The sequence below is a fragment of the Notothenia coriiceps genome, unplaced genomic scaffold (genome assembly GCF_000735185.1).
Source record: "Notothenia coriiceps isolate Sejong01 unplaced genomic scaffold, NC01 NC01_scaffold00006855, whole genome shotgun sequence".
Classification (NCBI taxonomy): Eukaryota; Metazoa; Chordata; class Actinopteri; order Perciformes; family Nototheniidae; genus Notothenia; species Notothenia coriiceps.
In genome coordinates, this window is record NW_011339556.1 from 30010 (window position 1) to 56004 (window position 25995).

At 41.6% G+C, this 25995-nt stretch overlaps 1 protein-coding gene across 2 annotated transcripts in view; it reads left to right on the top strand.

Moving 5' to 3' along the window:
- LOC104943802 (metallophosphoesterase MPPED2) overlaps positions 1 to 23834 on the top strand; it is a 27292-nt gene extending 3458 nt beyond the window's left edge. For both annotated transcript variants that reach the window (XM_010769266.1, XM_010769267.1), the window contains exons 3-4: positions 15750 to 15931; positions 23605 to 23834. In XM_010769266.1, the coding sequence (XP_010767568.1) occupies positions 15750 to 15931; positions 23605 to 23834 (412 nt within the window). The remainder of the gene's footprint in view (positions 1 to 15749; positions 15932 to 23604) is intronic.
- The last annotated feature ends 2161 nt before the right edge of the window (positions 23835 to 25995 follow it).

The following is a 25995-nucleotide window of genomic DNA, read 5'->3' on the forward strand; positions in this document are numbered from 1 at the left end:
AAAGTGTGTGTGTGTGGATGGAAGGTGAAATGTATTGTTTGAAAGCTAGAGATCACTTTAAAAAACAATTTCACACTGAAGACTTAATGCTCCTCATGGTTCACACTCAGATTTGATTTAAAGCTTTTCTGTCGTGCATTGCAGACGGCTCGCCGCTGCTCCCTGTGAGACTGTTATCATTTGTGCCATGTTGTCACTGTGGTGCATGAGCGCTTTGTCCGCATTAGGGCGCTCTTTTTATTTATTTATTAGACCAGTTACTTAGCGTGGCTCTTGTCTGATGTGGTTATGCTCTGCCTCTCATTAGTGGGTCAGAGTGCTGTGACCCGTCGGCCCTCACACACACACACACACACACACACACACACACACACACACACACACACACACACACACACACACACACACACACACACACACACACACACACACACACACACACACACACACACACACACACACACACACACACACACACACACACTTTGTGTGGAATCATTTGGAGATTTTATAAAATATTTGTAAGTGCCTGTTGGTTGTGGTTACATGCACAGTGTGAGCTTGAGATATCTGATGTTCTCTGAGCGTGTTGTGTAAAAAGTGAATGTGCAGGATGGACAGGAAGTGATCTGCTGTTTTCACTGTCATGATAATAGACTTGTTGAGTATTGGTTTGATTTAAGGCTTTTTTTTTGCACTTTTTCTTCTGGGGTAAAGCTGACATACTCCTTTTTTTAAAATATCTTTTTGTCCTTTTATAAATTACGGGAGCCACATATAAGGGAGAATGAATATGTTTAATATGAAACGTGTTGGTAGGCTTTTACTCCTCAAAACAACTTGACGTAAGTGTTAAGCTTTGGAATGTCAAACACTTGACATGCAATAATCTGAGATAGGAAATCCCATGCTAACACCATGCAATAATTACACAACTGACAGATTGAACAGTTATGTAAATATATGAGCCTGACATATATTTTGATAGGTAAACAACATGTCTCAAAGCTTGTTTTCATTGTTGTTTATGTAAAAAGCCAGATTGTCAAGTCTGGTTAGAAAACACACATTTATTTATAATTGGTCACTGTTAAACAACCATTTGCCTTCTATTATTTGCTCTGGACATCCTTATGTCGTTCCAGAAAACATTAGCAGTTTGTAAAAATGTATGTATTTATTTTACTATATTAATGGCAATCTCTGATCAGACTAAAGTTAGAATAATCCATCAGGTGGGAGACAGTCGGTCCGTCCTTTCTCCGGGACAGGTTGCATGCGTTCTCAGATCATTGTGTTGAGGTGGAAAAGAAAGTGTCATCTAAAATAAATACAATCCAGAAGAAGACTTGGGGCAGGCTGAAGAGCACTCTCACTTTTTTGGAACATCTGGAAAACAAGTTTTTTGTTTACCTAACATACTCAGATTCCCACAAGTCTGTCTGATTAATCCTGTTCATGTAAACAGGATTGCTTTAGGGAGGATAGTCACATTCTGGGATTTTGTAAATAGATGAATGGCACTCTTACCTTCCTCTCACGGCTGGCAGTGATTCCTCAGCTGTGAGCACGGCTGCCAGCACAGCCAGCGTTGGTGCCTTGATTGTGTAAAAGGAGACGAGGTCACCTCTCAGTTTGTGTTGCGTCAGTCCATTTTAATAGTTGAACTAGGCGGAAATAAATCAGGCTTATCGCTTCAATATAAAAGGTTAACAGACGGCAGACAGCACAGGATTCACCAGAACAAACAGCAGTTTGTATAGGCTTCCTTATTCTATTTTTTCCTCAAGACAAATAGATATTACAAACAATATTTTCCCAGCTCTTAAACATAATAGGATTACCTCTGCAAGGTATTGTTTATGACTACATTTGACTGCTTATTTTTGGATTTATAATTATATTGTTACCGTAATTTGATTGACAGATGTTGTTTCTGTTCCACGGAAAGTCTCGCTATGGTTCATCTCAGCCTTTTAGTCTACAGTGTTCTATTAGTTCCTTCACCTCTTTTATAGCATACAAAGGGATAACGAATGTCTTTCTGTGAAAAGATAGAAACCAGCAAAGTGCGAAAAGAATGAATCCCCCTGAAAACATTAGTCATCCAGACACAGTTGAGTTTTATTCTAGATGAAAGAGGAACAGATTGTGGATGATATTTTTAAAATGATAAGTAGCTGTATACTAAAAGGCAGCCGAAGTGAAAACTATATTTGTTCAGCTGGTCTGAAAAATACTGCGTAGGAAAATGTCACAGTGACAGTGTAGAGGTCTGGACAGAAATGCAGTTAAAATTCCTGAAACTTGGAATAAATAATCACAAGGTTTATCCTAATAATCACTACAATCATTTTTTGTGAAGCCCTGCTGTTTTTTTTCCATTTTCGCTGCGGTGGTTTTTGAAAGTGAAGGAAGGGGATGTGTTGAAGCCATGGGGCCTCTCAGCAGATATGTGTTTGGATAAATACATTAGGCTGTTTCCTGGCTTCCACAGAGCCTGCAGTGTTTTACCCTGCCATTCTTAAACTCAGACTGGGAACCCCGGATCACGTACACACACACATGCACGCACGCACACACACACACACACACGACCATAAGCCCATCCCCCCACTATGTTTAAGTGCTTATAGAATACGCGCTCTGTTCTGGGAAAAGAAAGGCTTGTTTAGATTTTGAGAGATAATGATCCGACTTGCTTAGGGGTTCTCGTTCACTGCATCCACAGTATTTAGACATAAATAAAGTTGTTGCTTCTCTGACAGCAAAGAGAGGGAGGGAGAAAAAAGCGAGGGAGTTGCCCGCCATTTGAAATACAACCCCTGCTCTGATCTCCCGCCCCCCCTTCCCCCCCCCAGACAGAATATTTAGATTTCAGTGATGGAGTACAGCAGCTTCTTTTATGTGGTGTGAAAGGTACCGCTCCCTGAACTGCATATGATAACATGCATGTGGAGCGTTTACACACACACACACACACACACACACACACACACACACACACACACACACACACACACACACACACACACACACACACACACACGTGTCAGACTCAGTCCAGCCCTGTTTGGGTCTGGTTTATTTTTTCTGCGCCGTCTGTGTTTTTTTTCTTTCTCCCGCATCCCCCTCATCGTCGTCTCGTGAAATGAAATGCTCAGCAACTTGGAACATATGCTTCGAGTTGGGACACTAATGGTTCCAAATCCAATTTGAGCAGGATCTGGGCCAGACTGCGGGGAAGGCACGGGGCGCAGACAGACAAACGGACAGAGAGTTCAACGAAAGGAGGATTTTTTAGAGTCTAATAAAGTCTTCGTTTTAAGGACTAAAGATGTCTTGACATGTGTCCTGTGATTGGACTTCAGTCAAAGCCTAGCAGCAAATGATATTTACAATATTTTGATTCACACAGTTGAACTTAATTCCTCTTGACAATTCATTTCCTGGCAGATTCTCAACGAAAACAGGTGATAATTTCTAAGAATTCCCCCTGAGAATTAAATCCTTGTTATGCTGCAACTTATAATATTTTCATTATAAATTACTAATCTTACGGCCAAGTGGGGACTCGAAAATATTCAATTTACAATGATTCCTAAACAGAATGAAATGGCTCTTGAAAGAGGGCAGGAAGGAAAGTGCTCAGAACCCCAAGTAAGATGGAGGTAATCGTGTGCATCAGACGGTGCAAGGATGCTGTTGTTTGTGGTTGATCTTGATCGCAGATTTATTGGCATTTCTCTCGATGATTTAAATGCATATACCATTAACACCTTAAGAGTCTTAATTCGTTTAATTCCCGGCGGACATGCGCACGATGCAGGCCAACAATAACTGTGCTAGTGAAGCAAGCCGGGGTCAGCAATTAGAGACATGAGGTTATAAAAAAGCAGCCTGATCACTCAGTTATTTTCTAGATGGCACAAAATGTGACTTATATTACAAACAATGTGGTTTATTGTTTGACAAGTCAGGGAGATTTTTCCTTTGGCTGTGTTTAGGTTTTTGCCATTTTTGTCAACAATTTGTTAAAAGAATACATTTGTTTTTGATAGATTTGTAATACTTCAGTTTAGGTACAAACACCTCCCACCTCATATATATATATATATATATATATATAAAGCCTGAATTTGAGAAATTGAAATATTTTTCTACATGATACAAAAGGACAAAACAGTTGTATAAAGTAGAGAGACATTTCTACCTATGTTCTCTATCAGACCATCGGTTGAACTCATGTTTAGGCTAGTAGGGTTGCGTTAAGCAGGGTTTCCTGATTAAAAGTTATGTTGAACCTGTTGACTAGAACAATCCACAATATCCAATCAAGTTTTTTTGTAAAGCCTCATTCTACTTTCTTTTTAAGGGCAGTTATTTGCTCTCTATAAAAAAAATCATTCACACAAGACACCTGAGCTCGATGCATTCATTTTTATTTTGGAGAATAAAAAAATCTTTTAACCTTCTCACAAATGTTGGGAAAAAATCCCATTTAACAAACGCCTTCTCCTCCAGATGCCTTGTTAATTATTACCGCCCTCTGAATAATTGAGGAGCTCGTAAGAATGAATCATTTAATGACACCGCCGCCTGCATCCATACACGTGGATATTGTGACAAGCTGGGGAGAAAACGGCACCAAAAGAACACGGCCTTCACACATCCGTTTTAACACCGTCCTAGTTTTATTAATGAACTAATTGGGAATTTGTTATGCTTCTCATTCTTTGTATCGTGGAAGAGTGCTGTAAATGTGGTTGCGGAAACTGTTTAGAAATGATGATTTGCAATCTGCAGAAACGTATTGAGAATGAACATTTGTTTTTACTTTTAGTTTGCAGTGTTTTCTGAAAGTCAAAAGGTTTTCTCTGTGTTACCGTAATTGTTACAATTATGTTCGTTTTTTTTAACTTTCATGGCGTAGCTACAACCTGAACTGAAACTCCTTCCAGTGTCTGTTCTTGTTCGTTGTGGTCGCCTGGTAAAAAGTGTCTCCAGATGACAATCCACTTCTAGTCACTAAAACATGTTGAGGGTTTTGTTCTCTAAACGTTTGTCTGGTGTCCTTTTTTTCACAGTGCTTGTGCTCAGATTTTCACCCGATGCTTTATGTGAAGTCTGTTTGGGTCCAATGGTTATGATTAGGGATGGGTATCGTTAAGGTTTTAACGGTACTACTACTTTTATCGATACCGCTTATCGGTCCGGTCTTTTAACGGTACTCTTATCGGTTCTTTTAGAGAGAAAAAAAAGGTAAACTAACTAAACAAATTGTAAACAAAATTAACATTGCTTTTTATTTAAATTAAATAAATTATATTTCACATCAAAAGAAACAACAATGTTTTAACAAATCGTATTGCAGAATCTGTTGACAGAACTGTAAACAGAATAGCTGAAACTTTAGCAAAATAAATAACTCAGTTACCTCTAATCATTAACCCATGTTTGTATAATGTAGTTAACTCTGTGTTGCTGCTAGCATGCATAATACCTGACGTGAAAAACTCGTGGATGGGGCTACAGAGCTTCTAGAAAGACAGTCGAACCCGGTGCATTTCTCCGTCTGAATGTGGTGCACTTTTGCAAGATGTTTAGACAAAATTGCTTGTGTTAGCGCCCTTACATGCTAAACTCTTATTGCACTTTAGGCAACGAGCATCGAGGCGGGTAAAGTTTAACCACACCTCGGAACGCGTTCTCTCTGCCATCTCCTCCGTGTGTGTGGGTGTGTTGCTGCATGTAGCAGCTGCGTGTGTAAACTGCCACGCCCCCTCGCAAGCAGGCGAGAGAGATCTAAAATACTCAAAATAATCATAGAAGCATTTTGCAGTCTTTTTGCGTATTAGAAACGGAATTTGCGACAGTAAAACTGCAATATAATGTTTGTGTAGCAATTACACATATATTTTTTAGATGTCTCCAGTACCGATAAAAAGACCGATAACGTCGGAGTTTAACGGTACCACGGTCTTTAATAATTCAGCCCCGGGGCCCGTTTAATACCGGGGCTCGGTACCCATCCCTAGTTATGATTGGTCCTTTAAAATAGAAACACTTGTTCTTGTGCCTGTCATATTTTTAGACAACATCCAGTCAACGTCCTCTTTCTGCTTCAGTGCCCGCCATGCAGATGTGGATGAGATAGAAGAGCTTTTCTCCCAGTGAAAGGTCTCAAATCAACATGTTTCCTTAATCTACATAGCAAACATTGGACTGAAAATAACATTGGGACACATAAGTCAGGCCCCTCCTAAGAATAGATAACCCCTTCCTCTTTCCCAAACAAAAAGCGGCAAACATGAACACATAGTCAGCCTGAATGAGTCGTTTCAGACTATTGATGTACCCCAATAGGACTTTTCGAGAATTAAACATGCCTCTCTGGCCTGGAGATGTTTGGTTATTAATCAAAGGGGAGAGTTTTTGATTAATAGTGCAGCCTCATGTTTACTCCTCACTTCGCCATCCATTGTTACATTTTGTCCTATCAAAGAGTTTGTGGAGGAGCAGCTTTTCAGGTCTGCTGACAACAAAGAGCTAATCCCATTTTGTGGCCTTTTGTTTCTGTCAGCCCGCTGCGACTGGCGGCAAGAGTGGAGGGCCTTTTGTAACTGGAGAACCCTTGATTAAGTTCCCTCTCCACCCCTGACCTGCTGCTGGAGCCCGGCGGGACGGTGCTGATGCTGAAAGTTACGGTTGTGGTGGTGGGGGGGTTAAGTGACAGTTGACATAGGACAGGTCTGCGGTTTTTCAGATTGAAGCCCTTTTGATGTCTTTGAGATTTGGGCCTCTTAGCCCCCGGAGCCTGGCATCACAGGGCATGATCTCCGGATGATGTCACCTCTCTCTTGACATGAAATGGAGGGAAAGCTGCCCGAGTCTGCAACTTCTCAACGTGACAAGTTCCCCATTTGGGCCTTTTAGAGTGTGTTTAGTTTACCTGTAATAAGGCAGCAGTCATTTTTATTTCTCCTAGCGTCAAGCATGAACACTAGACGCTATTTTATGTTCTGTAACAGAAGGCAGAACAGTGTTTATGTTGTTGTTCTTGTCTTGGATCTCTATCTTCTGTTGAACTTGAAGCTGCATATTAGTGCTTGAATTTCTAGGTGTTACACGCATTTAATCAATTGTTTGTATGGGTGTGTGTACAGCGACTTGTTACTGTCCGCTGTGTGCAGCATCTAGTGCTAGAAAGTTATACGATGTGGTACGATAAAGATCTTATACATAGGCTATTTATTACAAACCATTCACCTCACAGTCTCAAGGACTATGTGTAAATCTTACTTTCAGGTATACAAACATGCTTTTCTAAAAAGCCTTTCCGTCATTAAACAAAGGAAGCCTCAAAGGTGGTTAAAATACATGTTTTCATTGAAAGGATTTGTAAAGACTTCTTATTCTGACCGGAAGTTGTTTGTCATCTGACTTGGTTGCACTGTTTCAAGTCATTATTACTGAAACGGTATTGATTTAATACCAAATGTTACCCAGCAAAAAGTCTGTCCAAACTACCCCAATAGTTTATCTTCCCAGCAGTCTGCTGGTCGGTGTTCGGCCCCGGGGGCCACGTCTTTGCCATCTCCTCAGCCTTCCCCAAATCAGCCCTGCAGCCAGGCGGACTGTCAGCAGCACAATTAAGGGCTGTGCCGTAATGAAAGGAGCATTAGCAGAAGCAATTTATTTCCCAGCGCAGTGCCGGAAGGTTTCTCCGGAGCTGATATTCCAATGCTGGCTTTGTGTGCCATTATGGGAGGGATGAGGAGGACGCTCCCTGCCTGAACAAATGTAGAGGGGGAGAGAGAGTGGGGGCCATAAGGCAAAGGGCCATCATTTACCATTCTTTCAAATCAATTCCCATTTGAATATTGTTTTTACTGTGAATATCCATCGCTCTGCATCTACATTCTGTTTGTGCTTCTGCCCATTTTTCCTGTTGGGTTTTCTTGTTTGCTTGTTTCTCTCTCCCACCTTTGCCTCCTCCTACGCTCCCTTGAGCACCCCCCACCGCCGCCACCCCCCTCTCTGTTATTTCTGTGTTCATTTTGTTCCTCTGAAGTTTATTGAATTAGCGCAGACAGCTGAAATGCAGAAGATAAGAGAGGCTCTGCTCCTCTCCGAGAAATGGTATTGCACCGTGGATGAGTGAGTGTGTGTGTGTGAGACTGAGTCTACAGAAGGGGGAGGGGAACCAATTCAGAGGTTATAGACAGAAGAAATGGGGAGCATTGTGTTTTGATGTTTCTCCTGAAAGAGCGATAAAGGCGGTTTGAGCTAGGTGGAAGAACCGGGACTATTTGGTCTCCAGTTCAGCTGTGCTTATCTTTTCAATTCACTAGTGATGTGGCATCGTGGACACACGGACATCAAATGTCCTCTGAGTGCCTTTGTTGTCAAGTTCGACAAGGAAGTGGTGAATACAAAGGTCCATTTACAACCTGCTGTGATCTGTTGTTCTGTTCATGGAAGCTGTTTTGTTTAGAAATACTATATTCATCCCCCGTTCTGTTTAAAAAGATATAAGACAATAAAACTAAACCTACACATTTTGTTCATTTTATGTCGCAGTTTAATTATTTGTACTCCCTGTAAATCATCAGATGCTGCAATGATTTGTTAACCAAAACATAAATCGGTAAAGAAAATCTGAAAACATTCAAATGTTAGCGATTGGATAAATGACCTTTTTTACCGAGCGTTGTTTATTGTTCTGTTTAGCAACTAAAGGATTTCTGGACCAATTGTTCCAAGCATTAAAACGTCCTTTTGAGTGTTTGCACCATGCGACCGGAAGAAACTTTCCCAAACGTAATTCCATGTTATACAGTGTTGTCTAAAACATTGTGATTGTGTTCCCAAAAGCTCCCTGGTTGTGTTTCATATAGCATGTTATAACCAATGGAAAGTCTCCCTGGTTGTGTGTTGTGTGCATGTCAACATACTGCTTGCAGCGTGGGTCTGGTTGATTGGAGCTCTGTCTCTCTGATACCTTTTGAACCAGTGAGTGTACGAGTCTTGATCCTGTTTGTCGTGAATGAACAGGTCAGCTTTAGTTGATAAGCAGTCACTTTCCACATTTCCCCTTTGACCTTCAGAGGGTTTAGGTGGCTGTGTCCCCACTGGGTGTCTTTATTGATGAGAAATCATTAGCACTCCATTAACAATGAAGGAGCAGGAAGCAGAGAGAGGGAGGAGGTAGGTATAAAGTGGTCAGGGACCCACGCTGAGATTCACATGTATTTCGGTCCGAGACAAGTGGGCAGCTCAGAAGGTCGTTGACCCTTCAGGGAGGGGGGGCTGCATAACTCCAGGGCATCGGCATATTTAACAAAGCTTAATATACTACACACTCCTGTCTGCACATTAGTAAACATTTACTTCTTTTTATTTAGTCAAGGACTTTTGTTCCAATTATTTCATAATGTCCCTTCGAACAAAGCATCATAAAGAAGCATTGCTGCTCGATGGACCTGACTAGTCCTGAACACCACCCAACAGCTTTGGAATGATTTAATTTCTTTATCAAAATCAGTGTTCATTGTTTTCTGAATGACCCATAGTTTACTTGAAACCTAAAAGCATTTCTTAATATTCAGTTTCCCTTTTTCTAACACTATAACTTTATCAAGTTTGAACCATAAGAGCTGATAAAGATTGAAAAAGACATGGTACTACAACGTATGAAAGGAAAGACATTGGTCATATTTATCTCCAGCCTCAACTGCCCTAAGTCTCTGTTTTTATTTTTTACTTTCCCTTCTTTAGAACAAGATGAATATGATTTCCCAGTTGAAATCACTGAGAGGGTCTCATTTTTAAATGTGATGTATTGATGAAGTTATCTCCCGTAATGATGGATAGCGGTGTTTGACTGTAACTAACTCTAAAATGTACGATAAGAGCTCTTTAGCTGGACAGTTTTTTGGCTGCGAAGCCAACAGCCCGCTCTGTTTTGGACGCCCTGAAGTCTCGGTGAGGAAGTATTGTAATCAATCACAACGATTATGTGGCTTCCTTAAAGAGCCGGACTTGTCGGAGAGTGACACAGACCGCGACCTTCTTATCTGCTGCGAGTGAAGTGTCACGTTTGAAGGAGCTAGCCCAGGCTGAACTCTGACCCCGTTTGCTTGTGTGTTTTTCTAAAAGGCCACGGAGCCAAGTGTGTTCAGTCAAATTGAATATCCTCCTACAGACAACAGAGAGCACTCGTCTCTCAAGCGCTGATTTATACTTCTCTCTGTCTTTCTCTGTATGACACATGTTCCAAAAACGGTTCAATTTCGTTTTTTATAGGGCAAATCTCATCAAGCTTATTTTAACATTGATATTAAACTGTGATGTTTTTGAAAACGTATGGAGGCTGCAGGTTTTTGTATGCTCTCACTACAGGTCCTTATCATAATCGGATGAAAGTGTTTAACTCTGGATTCACATGAAAACATATTTGTAGTAAGATATGAATATAAGCAGGGGTGCATATAACTGGTACGCAGGTACGCATGCGTGGCAAAAATCCGAAATGCGTACCGTCTCTTGTTACAAAGCGCATTTGCGTACCGACGTACTTGTGAAGCTTTTCCAGAAGGCGGTTAGATCACCGGATGACAGAGTAGGTCTCCGTGTGCACAGACAGGGATGCTGTTAACGTTGGTCTGTACAACGGAATTCTGCCAAAACTACGCCAACCGGCTGCGGAGGGAGACCCCCCCCCTTCACCGGGGAACTGCGCTAAAACAGCTGATCACAACGGTTACGCTCTGCGGTCACGAAGTACACCACTAGCCCCCCCCCCGGACGTTCGCGATACAGAGGGCTTCATCAAATAACTTTGAGTGGAGCCAGAAGTTGGAGTACCAAACACTGACTCCAGGTACTCATCTGAGTGCCTTACTGAGAAAGTTATGTGCACCCCTGAATATAAGGCATTATGTGATGCAGAATAATAGAACAAGCTTAGTCTAAACAAACAATCTGGCTTGATTTGAAGAGAAACATCTTTCATTCTCAAATGTGCAATCTGTCATCTGTGAATTTTGCAATTAAGAACATAACAAGAGAATGACAGTAAGAATAAAAACTGGATCGTTTCGCTGCTCTTAGCTCAAGAAATACTGCATTCAAGTTCAAACGTATGTTAGGTCTCAGAAGTGCAATACTATCATTTTCCCAAAATGGAGGCTGATAAATGTTGCAGCTGTAGGTGAGGAGAAGTTAACTCGCTGAGGTTTCTCTGCCGAGGGATCACAGACGTTTCTTCATCGAGCAGATATTTCTGCAGCCACAGACCTCGGTTTTGTGTCAGCTCCAATGTCATGGCGGATTTGAGAGTGTGCTCCTGCCCTCCTCGAGCGCATTAGCATTTCTCTTTCTCCCTCACTCTTTTTCCTCCGCAGTCTTCCCTCTGATGTCACGCCGAAGCTCAGACATGTTAACACGAACCTTCATGCTAACACAGTTCAGTCTGTCACTGGAGAATATTCTTTTACCTGCTGTCGGGGCGCAGACTTTTTCATTTTCACTGTCTCCGTTTACAATAGATCAGAGGCCTTTGCTGCACTGAACTCCTGTATACATTACTAATGAACCTCTGGATTGTTATACAGTCGTGTGTGTGTGTGTGTGTGTGTGTGTGTGTGTGTGTGTGTGTGTGTGTGTGTGTGTGTGTGTGTGGTGGTGTGTGTGTGTGTGGTGTGTGTGTGGTGTGTGTGTGTGTGTGTGTGTTGTGTGTGGGTGTGTGGTGTTGTTGTTGTCTGTGTGGTGTGTTGTGTGCTGTGTGGTGTGTTGCTGTGTGATGTGTGTGTGTGTGTGAGAGCGCGCAGCACCATCATGAAGGGTTCTTTGGCCCGGGCCTGCTCTTAATTGATAGGGGCTGCTGGTATTTACTTACATTCTCAGGGTGGATTAAATCTCAAAGGGGAGGAGTTGGAAGTTGTTTTTCTCCTGGCTTTGTTTTAATATGTGTGTGTGTATGTATATATATATACATATGTGTGTGTTTTGTCCTCCCATGTGGTTCTGCATTCGTCCTTCCTCCATGACGGGAACTGTCGGATCCTTTAAAGCTGCATGACATCGAGGCACCACAGAGCACCAAATCGAATCAGAACCTGCAGTGTATGTGCTGTGCTGCCCTGCTGGCTTAAGTGAATGTGTTTGTGTGTATATAGGAACACAGACTTATTTACTGCACACAGTCAATAGTAAATAGCATTATCTCTGTGGCCAGTTTTTCATTTTGTCCAGCGCGTTTAATATTAAGTTCAGGGCCTGCTCTGGTCACAGAGAAGCTCGCTCTGCTCCAGTGTCTCACTACCTAGCCGACGGCTTGATGGAGTAACGGGTATAATGACTCAAATATTGACTGATTGCAGGTTACAGATGAAAAAAAACAATCAGACAAGATTGACATTCTGGTAGAACAAGAACATTTGATCCAGGGATGCACCGATTGTGGTAAAAGTCGTAATAGGTTTAACTTTGTAACCGTTGCATGAGGGTGCTGCATTTGTCAGGCACTGATGTTGTCTGTTAACATTTCAGAATTAAGATTTAGAGGACTGTTTTCTTCCCCTCCGCTTCTTAGTCACCAACTTTTGCAAGCCAGAAATACTCTGAAAGTATGCAGCTGCTGTTTTATGTAAATCAGTGAGTTTGACTGCTTTGTGGCAACATTGGATTTACATGACTTCTGCAATGGGATGAAGCACAGATAAGTTTCAGGCATTTCCTTTAGCACATCGGCCAAAAACATTCACACCTGGTTGATTTTTCGGCTCTAAACACCTTCCAAGTTAATTTGAAAAACATTGGCTATAAGTCAGATTATAAAACGGACAAGTAAAATCAAGCAATCTGATTGGTTCTTAGCCGTGATATACTGAGCGTATACCACGGGTAGAATTGTAAGTTACTTTTCACAACAAGTCAGTATCCCTCCGCGTCTGAGAAAAACAGTATACCGTTGGGCTGAAAAGCAAACTTTATGCAGTTTGCTTTTCATACTGGAACAAGAAAGCAGCGGAGAAGTAACGGGGCAGAAAGCCTCCTTTTTACGCAGCGGTCCAGACATAGACATCAAACGGCAAAAGATATTCAGTGTGCAGTTCCTTTGGCATTAGGGCAGGGGTATCTAGATACTTTTGAAGGTTTAACATAATGAATTGTGCTACTTTTAAAGCAAGCAACGATGTTTTCAAATCTGTAATCAAAGAGGTCCGCAAAAACGCTATCGACCAATCAGATTGCTTGATTTGACTTGTCAGTTTTATAAATATATTTAAATTTCTTCCGTTACGAAACAAACTTACAAAGCATAAAATGGAAACATTTAAGTCTAATATGTTCGCTTGCTGTTAGTGTTGTTGCATAGCAACCACCTTGCACTATGTTTTGTGCAGAAGGCAACGGAGGCACTATTTTATTTTGAACATCATTATTTACTGATAAAAACTATTTAAATTAGAGTATGTATTTTTCTTTCATATTGCCACACTTGGTAACCGTTTTATAAAAGCAATAGCTCACTTCAGGCCGTGATATATGCTCATTATATCACAGCTAATGGGGTTGTCGACCCTCCGCTTCGCGTCGGGCCGAACCACGCCCCTTAGCTGTGATATAATGAGCATATACCACGGCCTGTCGTGAGCTATTGCTTAAATATACAGATGGGTTACAAAATCAATAACTGGATAATACATTTCCCAAACCTCTAATATTTACTATGGCCCTCACAGACACCAGATCTCAACACATGGAGGTTTTTAAACGGTGCTTTCCAACACAATCATAATGACACATGTCACCTAATGTTGTTTTTAAATGTGTACGTCATTGAAAGGTGCATTACAGACAGTGACCAGCCTGTTCACCATAAACCCGGCCAGGCAGATGGCTGTTCAACTCACAAACAGACCAGCAGCAGATGTCAGACTGTCTGTAAACCTTTTCCATGTCTAGTATTCTTCTCAACATGCCACAGAAATGTAAAAACAGGAAGATTGCTTCCCAAATGAGACTTCCTCAAATGCAATGTGGCCTTCTCTCCCAAGTAGAATTCTCTTTTTGCGAAGGTGCCCATTTTCTCTATCTCTGTTAATGACGTCCTCTCATTCTGAAACCTTTTGATTTCATCTTCTTTCTGCAGCTGTTTTCATGCCATGTTCGCGCACACATGTGAGTTAACTATGTGGGTGTGTGTGGTGCTTGTCAGGTTGGAGATTGCAGTGTTGATTATGTGTCTGATGTTTTCGACGGAGTGACATCTCTCCTAATGAAATAATGGCCTAGTGGCAGAGTGCTGGAGGATTGCACATTGCAGACTTCAATTACAGACAAGATGATTTCCCCCCCTCTTTCATTTCAGTCAGAAGAGTACAGGTTTTTCTTCCTTTTTAACAGACGTGCTTACATCGAACAAAAAGGCTGAATAAAAAGCTTTTTTTTTTCAGCCAGACTTGGGCCTAAGTGTTTTTCTTCAGATAATGGGTAGAAAGGACATGGCATGCCTTAATTCACTGTCTCTTTAGCCAATCTGATGCCACAAAACAGCCATTGCCCTCTTTGTGTGCACAAATCAACCCCGAACGCTGGTTGTTTTTTTCAGCTCGAACTACACATCTTTTTACCATCTTTTCTTTGAGATGCATTTTTGCTCTGCTGCATGCGTTATTCTGTGAACCATGTAATTTATTTTGCACAACAAATGATCTTTTTTTTAAGGTTCCAGTTTTCAGCTGTGCCCCTTCTGCTAGATGGTATGACATTTGCATACATTTCCTAAAAATATGCTTCTGGATCTGCTACATCTATTTAAAATATCACAAAGAGGAAAAAGGGCACGTCCTTTGAATTGCAGCTCTTTTATACAGAGAATAATCTTCACAATTATTAAATAAAAACAAGGGCAGAAGTGAAAAATGTTATCATTCGCAGTTTGCTTTATGTGCTTTGGATGCTTAGTGCTTACTGAGTTGTGTACCTTTTTTTAAAATGGTGAATTGAGAATTTGTAGGTTATAATAACATACACAACAACAACACATATGGAAAGCATTATAAGAAGCATGTGTGTGTGATAAGAAGCTTGCTTAATGCATTTTTTATAGACCATAACATATCAGCAACATCAAGGACTGAACAACCAACTGTCAAAAAAATGATGTGCTGTTCCTGCATTTGAGCAATTTGTATGTATTGTCATTAATGAAATGTAGGTTGAGTAGAGAAATAAATGATACATTTGAACAATTCATTCAAAAGGAGAACACCATTATTTCAGTTTATTCTGTCTACATTTTCACGGAAAATGTTTGTTTCCTTTAGATATCCACATCACTCAAATATGGTTGTGTGATTGACAGATAAGAGCATACATAATATGGTAATAATACGAAAGCTGTTACTTCAACACAATAAAAGAGGTGTGTACACCATCAACTCACAAATAATCTTAAAAGAGTGCAAAACAAAATGAATTGAGTTCATCGAGTTGCTGAGATTACTGATATTACATTTCCTTTGCGAGCAGGGGAATGCTGAAACAAAGTTCCTGTTCTGGACTGGATCCTTGCAAAAAACACCATATATTTTAACTTTGAGTAACTTCAACAGGCAACGACAAAGAACCAATTTGCCCAGAGTCCTAGGCGCTTCAACTCCTCAGACGAAAATGTGACATGTTATCAAATCAAAGTTTAGGGCTCATTGTCTCTCTGTGTCTCTGTCTTTCTGCAGGGTGGACCCCATTCCTTATGACACTCCCAAGCCAACAGGACACACCAGGTTTGTGTGTGTGTCTGATACACACTCGCGAACAGACGGCATCCAGATGCCCTACGGCGACGTGCTGCTGCACACGGGTGACTTCACCGAGCTGGGCCTGCCCTCCGAGGTTAAGAAGTTCAACGACTGGCTAGGTATTAAGCTGCTTAACACACACATCCGTCTGCACGCACGCATACTTCTCGTGCACACACAGAGCTGACACGCACAACTTCTCCGTGTAGGGAGGGGGCACGAGACATGTTGCACGCATAACTAGTAACTGGACCACACAGTGACAACCCCGCCACTCCCCTCTTGACCCCACAACTGCTGTGCTAAAGTGTCCAGTTTAACCCTTCTGACCTAACACCCTGCCTCAGTTAACCTTTGACCTCTCCCTGTGGCACCATGCTGTGGGTGGGAGTGCTGGCCCTGTGTGTGTGTAGACCTTAGAGGCGAGAGAAGAAGCATGTGTGTCCCTCTGTAGTCATGTTTCACACAAACATACTGACCGACAGTCCCTCTCACTAAGTGCATAAATCAATAAGAGCCACCCACCACACCAACTGTAACGTTAAAAGACATTTGAGCTATTTAGTATATATTTCGATAGTTTTTATTTATATCAGCCCTTAGCAGGATTGGATACATTTTGGGGAAGAGTACATGAGTTGTGAATGTTTCAACTCAAAAGTAAAATGTTGCACCTCTCCATCAGCTTTCATGCTCTCATGGAGACCAGAATAAAGAGGACACACAAGAGGACATTACAAGTAGGGCTGGAGATCCTTGTGAGTTTTGACATAAGTCAGAAGGTTAGCTATTGAAAAAAACACACAAACACTCTTATCAAACAAAATCGGTGTTCATTAAGCCAGCAAGTCACATTTGATGTCGCTCATTGGCTCAAAGGGGAGAATAAACATCCAAAGCAATCCTGGACACACCAGAGTTGTCCCTGCTATTAATCGTCCAGTCGTACTGGTTGAGTATTTTTGCAACCCTTTTTAACGTAAAAACAACGTGGAGACTCAGGGGGAAGCCTGCACACCTCTGCGGTTTTCACAAAACAGTGAATGGAATGTCTAAAATGAGGATAAGAAGAGGGAAACACAACATGAAACAGGAAGCGGTTGAATCTTAAAAATAGCATAGATGGAAGTGAAGCTCTGAGATTGGTTTCAGCCTTCACCTCAAAATCCAGGATCAGGCAGTGACTCATGAAAATGCTTCTCTAACCCGTATTTTTATTTATATCTCACTGAATAATTACAACAAAAGTTCAGAGCGTTTTTTGAAAGAGTCTGACGTATTTTCACAGGTTCAAACTAAAAGTAAACTCCTCAGTTTAAAGTGGCACTGCTTTCAACATCTATGTTTTCAGTATCACACCCTGCTGAGTTTAAAGGTAGCTGTCAAAGTTCGGCCTCTCAACAGTCGACAGCGGCTGCAGTCAGTCTGGATTCACAGCAGTTGCACTGGATACCAACGCTGACCCAGTTTTCACAGCAAAAACAGCCGTCTGTAGAGACTTCTCAAACCTCCTCTGCAGCATATTCCACTTCTCTGCTGTCCCTCAGTATGCTCTGCATGTTCAAACAGTCACATCTTTAACAGAACTTACCTGAAACATAGCTTACATCTCAATCCTCACGCACTGACTTTCACACTCACAGCCTCCTCCTATTCTTCTTCTTTGCTGTTATATACATTTGAGGCTGTTTTCACAATAGTGCAGAAACATTGGAAAGCTCCATTTATATAAGAGTTCCATATATACCATTGTTTTGGGGATTGTTGTCGAGACATGGTTACATTTCTTCTAACCTCCTTATGTATAAAGTTGCTTCAACCTTTTATGTTCCGGTGTAGTGGGCGTTGGACGCCGTACCCCCACTTATTTGAAGCGTGATATTTTTTTTTATAGTCTAATAAATATAAAATCATTGCCAGTGTTATCAGTTGCAAGTCTGTATTTATTGTAATAATGACGAAAACATAATACATTTCACAGTAATTATAATAAAAACGTAGCTTGTGTGTGTGTGTGTGTGTGTGTGTGTGTGTGTGTGTGTGTGTGTGTGTGTGTGTGTGTGTGTGTGTGTGTGTGTGTGTGTGTGCACTGTGTGTGTGAGCACTGTGTGTGAGCACTGTGTGTGTGTGTGTGTGAGCACTGTGTGTGTGTGAGCACTGTGTGGTGTGTGTGTGTGTGTGTGAGCACTGTGTGTGTGTGTGTGTGTGTGTGTGTGTGTGTGAGCACATATGTTGTGTGGAGCATGTGTGCACTGTTGTGGTGTGTGAGCACTGTGGTGTTGTGTGTGTGGTTGTGTGTAGCACTGTGTGTTGTTGTGTGTGTGCATGTGTATGTGTGGTGACACAGGTGTCCCGTTAGTGCGGGACCTGCACACACAGCATTTTTATTAATTTGTCCCGATTGTGTCCCACACAAATTGAGACTACGAGGTCCCGCATATTGGTGGACAGTCGCGCAGAAAGGTCGGAGTTCGGTTCGCTGAACGTCGGCACCCGCCCTTATTATTATTATTTATATTGGTCTAAAACGGCGATCATGTTAAGTTGCGCTGACATGCGACACAGAGGTCTCCCCCCCCCCCCGTTGACAAGTTCACGAGCGCGTCAATAGTGGTCTTCCGTCCACCCAGTAAAACAATCCCACTTCCACACTGGTTGTATCCACTCTGTAGGGAGTTTTGCTTAAGCTCAGTGGTGCAAAAGGCCACCTGATGTGAATTGAAGAGCCAATACAGTCAGAAAAAAACCATGTTTTAAAAGCTTGACCCTGCCAAAAATTAGTTTATTCCAAACTTTATCTGAAAGGCTTAAAGTCATTTTGAAACTGAGAACTTTTGTTACTTTTAAAACCAAAACAAAACAAAAAACTGCTGCATAATATTACAGGTTTGCAGTGTATTTAACAAACATTGACAAAAATCTGCTTCCCTTTTACTTTTTTCTAGACATAACCTCTCATAAAGTGTACCCATATGACCAGGTGCTGTACCCTAATTCCCCCTGACACACACATTTTGCACACACACTACTTGTTTCTGCTTTGTCACTGCCAACACAGCTCATGGCAATCACCAGGAGGACACACTGGTCAGCTTTTCTATCAAACTCGTTCATCCATCAACACAGACAGCTACGTAAAGTGTGTGTGTGTGTGTTTTGTACTTTGTTAAGCCTTGGTGAAAACAGATATTGGCCCCTAATGGAGAATCGATGTAGGGCAAAGTGGAAAAGGGCTGTAGTGTATTTTGGAGCGCACTGCCTGGTTTGTGAAGTGGGGTCAGAGGATGGAAAATTTACCACAAACTGTTCCTGCCACTTAAATGAGTCAAAAGGTTAGACCCTCCAGAAAAACGCGGGCTAAATTTCCTTTATTAATGCGGGCTAAAATCCTTGATTATGCGGGCTAAATTCGCAAAGTCCTTGATTATGCGATTAAACATGCAGGGTTTTTATGTGATTTTATGCGGTGAAATTGCGGGAAGTTGTGAAATATGCGGAAAGTTGCTAAATATGCGGGGAAAAGAATAACAATTTTTTTAAATAATTACTAATAGTTTATTTTATTTGTTAAAAGTACAATTGGGCTATTTTAATCTCACACACACACACACACACACACACACACACACACACACACACACACTTCTCCGCCTCATTCTGTTTTCATTTACTCGTTCGTTATCTGACCAGCTTCAATCTTGTAGGCTTCTCACCTCGTTTCTTGTAGCCCTCGAAAAGATTTTGGAGGTTGATGCCTCGGTGAACGTGAGTTGTTTGGCTTTCTTGTCCGCAGCAGCAGAAAGCATTTTCGAATGTTTGAATGAATCAAAGTGGGTCGCCACCGTCGATTTTCTCTTATGCTCCAACCTATATACAGTCTATGGCTCCAACACACAGTTGCACGGGGTGCAGAATAGTTTCCCCCCACTTTTTGCCCGGTCTTTAGTAGAAATGTTCGTCTGTAAATGAGATGGATTAGATTTTTTCATCTTGGTGTTTTCTCTATCGTATGAGCTCCACACGTTCACTCTATACAGTGTTGTTTACATTCTGTGATAAGCGAGCTGATGACGTCACGTCAAGACGACTCAACTTTTTTTTTTCTCAACTTTGTGTGGAAAAATGCGGGGATTATGCGGCCTTTTGATAAATATGCGGCCTTTTAAAAATCTGCGCCATTTTGCTGATTATGCGGTAAATTCTGCGATCGCAGAATCGCGTTTTTCTGGAGGGTCTAAAATGATAAGTTATAAATCTGAGTTATAAGGTTATGAAAATTATTATAATATATTAAGTCCTATAATCAGAATAAAGATGGAATTTCATAATAAAAACTAATAATATAACGAGAACAGTTGGGATCAAGTGCAGCTGCTGTGGCTCATACTGGCACAAATCATACTTTACCGTTTGTTTTTGTCATCTATAGTGAATGTTGGCATTAAAACACTACATTCTAATTATTAAGAAATTATGGACTTTTTCATTTAAATATTTGCTTTCCTAAAAAATATTTGCCTCAATAATGTTGTATTATGTAGTTCAAGCTGCTTAGAGGTAGTGTTATGAAGTTAAACATATATATCTTATATAACTGTGAAAACATTCACTTGATTTCAAAAGCTTCCCGCCAAAAACCGAATTTTACAAGATCACATTTGAACACATCATGATAACAGTATAATTTACCTTTACCCTGTGCAGATTTTTACTGAATAGAGCTTGAAAGCATCATAATGCAACTTCAGTTGTTAACTACGTGGTGCCCACCGGCTACAGAGCGTTAACCTTCACTAGATCTTCCTCTGATTTCAAAACACATGTGTTGTTCACAATGTATCATCCACACAATAATCTACAAAATCTAAACAGATTCTAAATGTAAAGCTGGATGAGGTTGTTAATGTAGATTAAAAGCTGTAGACTGAGCAGTGTGTCAGTGGCCCTCCCCTCCCTCTCGGCCTCCTTTGTCTGCTCCTGGAGGAAGTCTGTGGGGGCCGTCGCCTCCTGTTTGGCTCCGTGAAGTAGATGGTAGGAGATCGATGCAGAGGAACGAGCTTTCCCTGACCCAGCCTGTGTGATGGCAGAGCAGCGGCTCTGATCTGCGGCTTTAAGCTGCTCCCAGAGGCTCAGATGTGTACGTGTGTAGATGTACCGAGGTTAAATATGTGTGTTGAACGGTGATGTCTAACAGAGAGATATGTGGTTCCCTTCCTGCGCTTGTGGTTTGAGATTGTTTCTGCAATTCTTCAAACATTTGTTTAAAGAGTCAATCATTTGAAATAAATATTTGTGATTATCACATCCCCATTAGAGCGCCATAATTATATATATTGACATTTATATAGTGGATACAATTATCACGTGACCTCAGTTATTAAATTGAAACTAGAATCTTTTCCATTTCTGATCTTTTGACTTATGAAAGTTTACATTTCCAGAGGTTTGAGAAAAAGTGATTTTTTTTTCTTAGTTTTTTCTTTCATACCTTTTGTGGGCGAGGGATAGGAAATCAATCTGTGTGTATCACTCCAGCAGCCCTCTGTAAGATGTATCACGGTGGCAATAAAAAGCAGTAGAGATTCCCAGTAGAGTGATGGGGATGGAGTTGTTTGATGGTAATTATGTTTCCCCCCATATTTTCCCTGCCTGCTGGTGGGGAGGATGATTCGCTTGCTGTTGTGTGTGTGCGTGTGTGTGTCTGTATGTGTGTATTAATGGCTGTGTGATCCAGTTAGAGTGCTGGGGGACTGAGAGACGGGCTCTCATATAAGGTTAGACTGGAATTTATGATCCTGAGACGCGACAAGAGCTAATTTAGAGGAGCGGGAATGAAACCTTGTAGACCGGGGAACCATGGATTCTTTCATTTTCACACACACACACACACACACACACACACACACACACACACACACACACACACACACACACACACACACTAGATGGAAGCAGGGGGAAAGTTTTAATATATCTGCATAGAGCCAGCATATCCTGATTGCATTTATATTCTATTCAGTTTCTTTTATCTTTATTTTCAATTGCGAACTTGACCGCTGCAGAATTGAGCAGTTCATGAGTTTACATCTTTTCTCTCACTTTCTGGCATGACTCAAAAAGCTTTTTTATTCAACATTATATTGGATTCTTTATTCAACATATTATTCAATATGCCCTCCTGGCATGCATCATAACCTTTTGCTATCACTAGGCAGAGCAATACGTTACAGAGCGAAAGGGGATATCTAATGTCTCTGAGACTAATACTTTCCTGTCAGTTAAACTCCATTTGTAGGAGGATAGGGACATCTATTCTGCTAATAATAACGCAATAGTTTGTACAATATCCGTGAATTCTTCTTATAAATATTTTCTCTGGTAAACCTTTGCTAAATGCCAGCTATATATCTTTATTTTTCAAGTTCGAATTCCCTCTTTTGAGTATCGACTACTTTTGTTATATTATTTCATGATAAACAAAAAATATGAGTTGAAAAACAAGGCGAGAAAACTGATTTATTTTAGTTTCAACTTTTTTACAATTTGCTGATATTTTGTAGCTATTAATAGATAGAATAGATCCTCTAGAAAGGAATCTGATTAATCAAACTATACACATTAATAAAGCCTGTAGATACCTATACAGAACATTCAGGCAATGCAAAAAAAGAAGGTAACAGAATCCACTAAAAGCGTAAAAAATAGAATAAAGGAGAGGGGAAAAAATCTTTAAAAATAATGGAGGGGTGATGAAGGCCAGAGCTTCGAGTGCTCAATCGGCTGGAATAAAGTAGTAAGTCTGTTTCTTGATGGCGAAGGGGAACCGGGACAAATCACCAGACAGCCGAGCGAAAAGGGCACAGCCGAAGTTGAAAGATGAGGGGATGAGAATTGTAATAGATGTTCTCCTCTATTTAGTTCAAGTTCGTGCTTCCTGCAGCCGCCCGGTGTCTGCGGACATGTACGGTGGTCTGCAGGGGTCAAGCCGAGCCGTCAGCTGTGCTGTAACCTCTGCCTGTCTGAGTGAGGTTTCACTACAGTCCTAATCTGTGCTCTGGGTTAGATATACAGGGAGCTCCTGAGGAGGGTGTATGCTCCATGTACAAAATACCAGGACAGCCAAGTGGAACAGTGCAAGCCCTTAGTGATTTTATGAAGTACTCCTCTGCTTAAAGGGGGACAGAGCTGCACAATCTGCAGTGTGCTATGAATCAGTTTCCATCTTTAATAATCAATATTCTGCAGATTTAGTGAGCGCTCAATAATATCCATACTTAGTTCCAAACAAGCAGTATGAAAAACCTGGAGAAATGTGGATTCAGAAATACTTTTATCAAGCAACACATTTGTATTATGTGCTAATCAAACCAATGTTTTCAGGAATGGGATATCACTGTATTGGTGGCATTTTGATAAATCACATACAACAATCATCTTCATTCTTAAAATATTGCAACCATAATAAAAAGGCAAAAGACTACATTTGTTTTGGATGGTAGTCTAGTCAATATTTACCAATCTGTTGGTTTAATATTGTTATACAGGGCTTCGTGATACAGAGTTCTGTGTCTTCAGTCAGCTTGTGCACAGACATGTAATTATTTCCTATTGGTGAAGCGATTTTCTTTCTTTTTCCTGACATGTTTAAAATCACCTGAACAGCAAATGGTTGTTTCAGGTAAGAGGTATATTAAGCAAATGTCAGCGCTGTGGAAATTCTTGCCATAACGTGTGGATAAATATGTGGATTTGAGACTCCAGCTCACACCCCTCTCCCTCTGATCTCCCTCAGGTGGCCTCCCTTACGAGTTCAAGGTGGTGATCGCCGGCAACCACGAGCTGACCTTTGATAAGGACTTTATGGCCGAGCTGGTCAAGCAGGATTACTACCGATTCCCCTCTGTATCCAAACTCAAACCTGAGGACTTTGACGATGTGCAGACGCTCCTCTCAAACTGTGTTTACCTGCACGACTCGGACGTCACCATAAAGGGATTCCGGATATACGGGGCGCCCTGGTAAGAGCAGCTACCTTCCTTTTTATGCCCTCCATTTAAAAATGCTCATTACTTTCTGCTTTTCATTACCGCCGAGTCGTATTTCTGTTCCGTTGTGTTGCGGATCCCCGAGGTGAAGGTGTGCCTCTGTCAGTGTCTGGCTGCCTTCCAGCTGCCCTCGCTGCAGTAACTCTGCACTCGGCTCTCAAAGAGGGGCCCTTCTTACACGCAGGGTGCTACTTCCAGCTCGCACATTTCTTTATGAGCTCGGGACCTTCGCCTGCTCCCCGGGCTTACGTTACACCTGTGTTTTGACGCGAGGTTAAGTGATACGCGTGGTACTGGGACACCCGGTCAATAGGCTCTCGGGTGTGGAAAAAGTGAAGAGCATGATGGGGGGGGGGATGTTTGGTGGAGGGACGGTGTAAGCAGCATGTATTCAACAGACAGAAGCAGGCGGAGTGTGAAGTGTTTTTACAGAGAAAGAGCTTGTAGTCACGATTGAAGAAAGCTCCTGAGATCACAGCTGCGTTCACTAATGTTCGGTCAAAATGTCATTCTCTACAATGCTTATAATGCTAGAGAACGGTACTCAGTGTTAATGAATATATACTGTATATATATACTATATACTGAATACATTTGGATTGATAAAATAAGACAGAGAAATCACCTTGAATATTGAGAATCTGGGATTAGTTCATGAATAACCGACTAAAACATTCCTTGGTTGTTGCAGCCCTTCATGACATTTCTCACGCATTCTGAACAATGTATATATAGAATGTGATATATATATACTAGGTATTATTATATATATATAGAATGATATATATATATATATATATAGAATGATATATATATATATATATATATATATATATATATATATTATATATATATATAATAAAATGCAAAGCATTTCCTCAAATCAGTGAAGCAAACATTTGCATTTAATGATAAATCTAGAGCAATTGTATTTTCTCTTTATGCCTATCTAATCTATTTATTGACTCTTTTCAGCATAAGTTCTCTGCAGTAGAAAGTATCCAAGACTGGCACTGATGATTTGCTCTCTCTTTGCTCGATTCTCCAGCTTTAGTCCAGTGAAAGAATCCCTGTAGTTCAGTGTGGGCCGTTGTGGCCGTACAGTGTTTGGAGAGTCTCTCAGTGTGCCCTCTGCCCTCTGCTCTGCAGCTGTGTGTTCTGTGGTGTGACCCGTGGAGTGTGTCACTTCCTGTCCGGCTCTGACTCCCTCTGTTCTGTGTACACTGGTTCCCTCACAAGTCAGCTCCAGACCTAAAATAAGTATTTAGGTCAGACCTTCATCCTCCCAGTGGCTATCATTAGCAGGTCTGCAGGAGTATCAGAGGACAGCGACCCGGCATTCAGACATCACAGCAGCAGGAAGGAGAGATTACTTATTGTGTCCTCCATACTTCCTGCTTTCCATCCCTCTGTTTGAAAGAGGAAGGATGCTGCCCCCCTCTCCCTGGTGGGTGTTTAGTGTGAGGGCTGGTAAATATCTGTTGTGACAGCTTGGGGTCTCGTGAGAGGCGGAGAGGACAGCTTGGGTGCCCCCTTCCCCCCCACAATGCCTCCTCAGCTTCCTCACCTCCTTCACACCCATATGCCATGGTGGCCCGAGGTCTGGCCTGCTGGTCCAGTGTGAGGTCTCACTTAGCCCTGCAGTGACCCCTCACTTCATCAGCAGCTCAGCATCTCGCCGCCTGGGTGGGCGAGCTCCTCGGAGCCCCTCAGCGCTCTGCTGCTGCAGGACGCGCCGCGGCAGCATCACTCAGGAAATGTAGCGTGTAACTACCAGCTGATAAACGCTGCAGTGGCCTCCTCTGCTGCTGCTGCTGTCCTTCCACACAGGAGACAGGGAGCCGAGCAGTGCTGGCCTACGTGGCTTTGAAACAAGACCTTTACCTTGGTCCTCTCTATGACAACCTTGACTCAGTAAAGGCGCAGCACTTCAGAGCAAATAGATCCTGCGAGAGCCAGCAGAAAGACACAATAGTTTTAGATGATCAAACAAGTGTAAGAAAACACAACTTTAATATTCTCTCCACACCTCCTCTTATATCACACTAAGAATATAAATTGTGTTTTGCATAACATACCAACTGGACTAATTAGTCAGTTTACTTGTACCTCCATAGCAGGAAGGACTATGACATTTT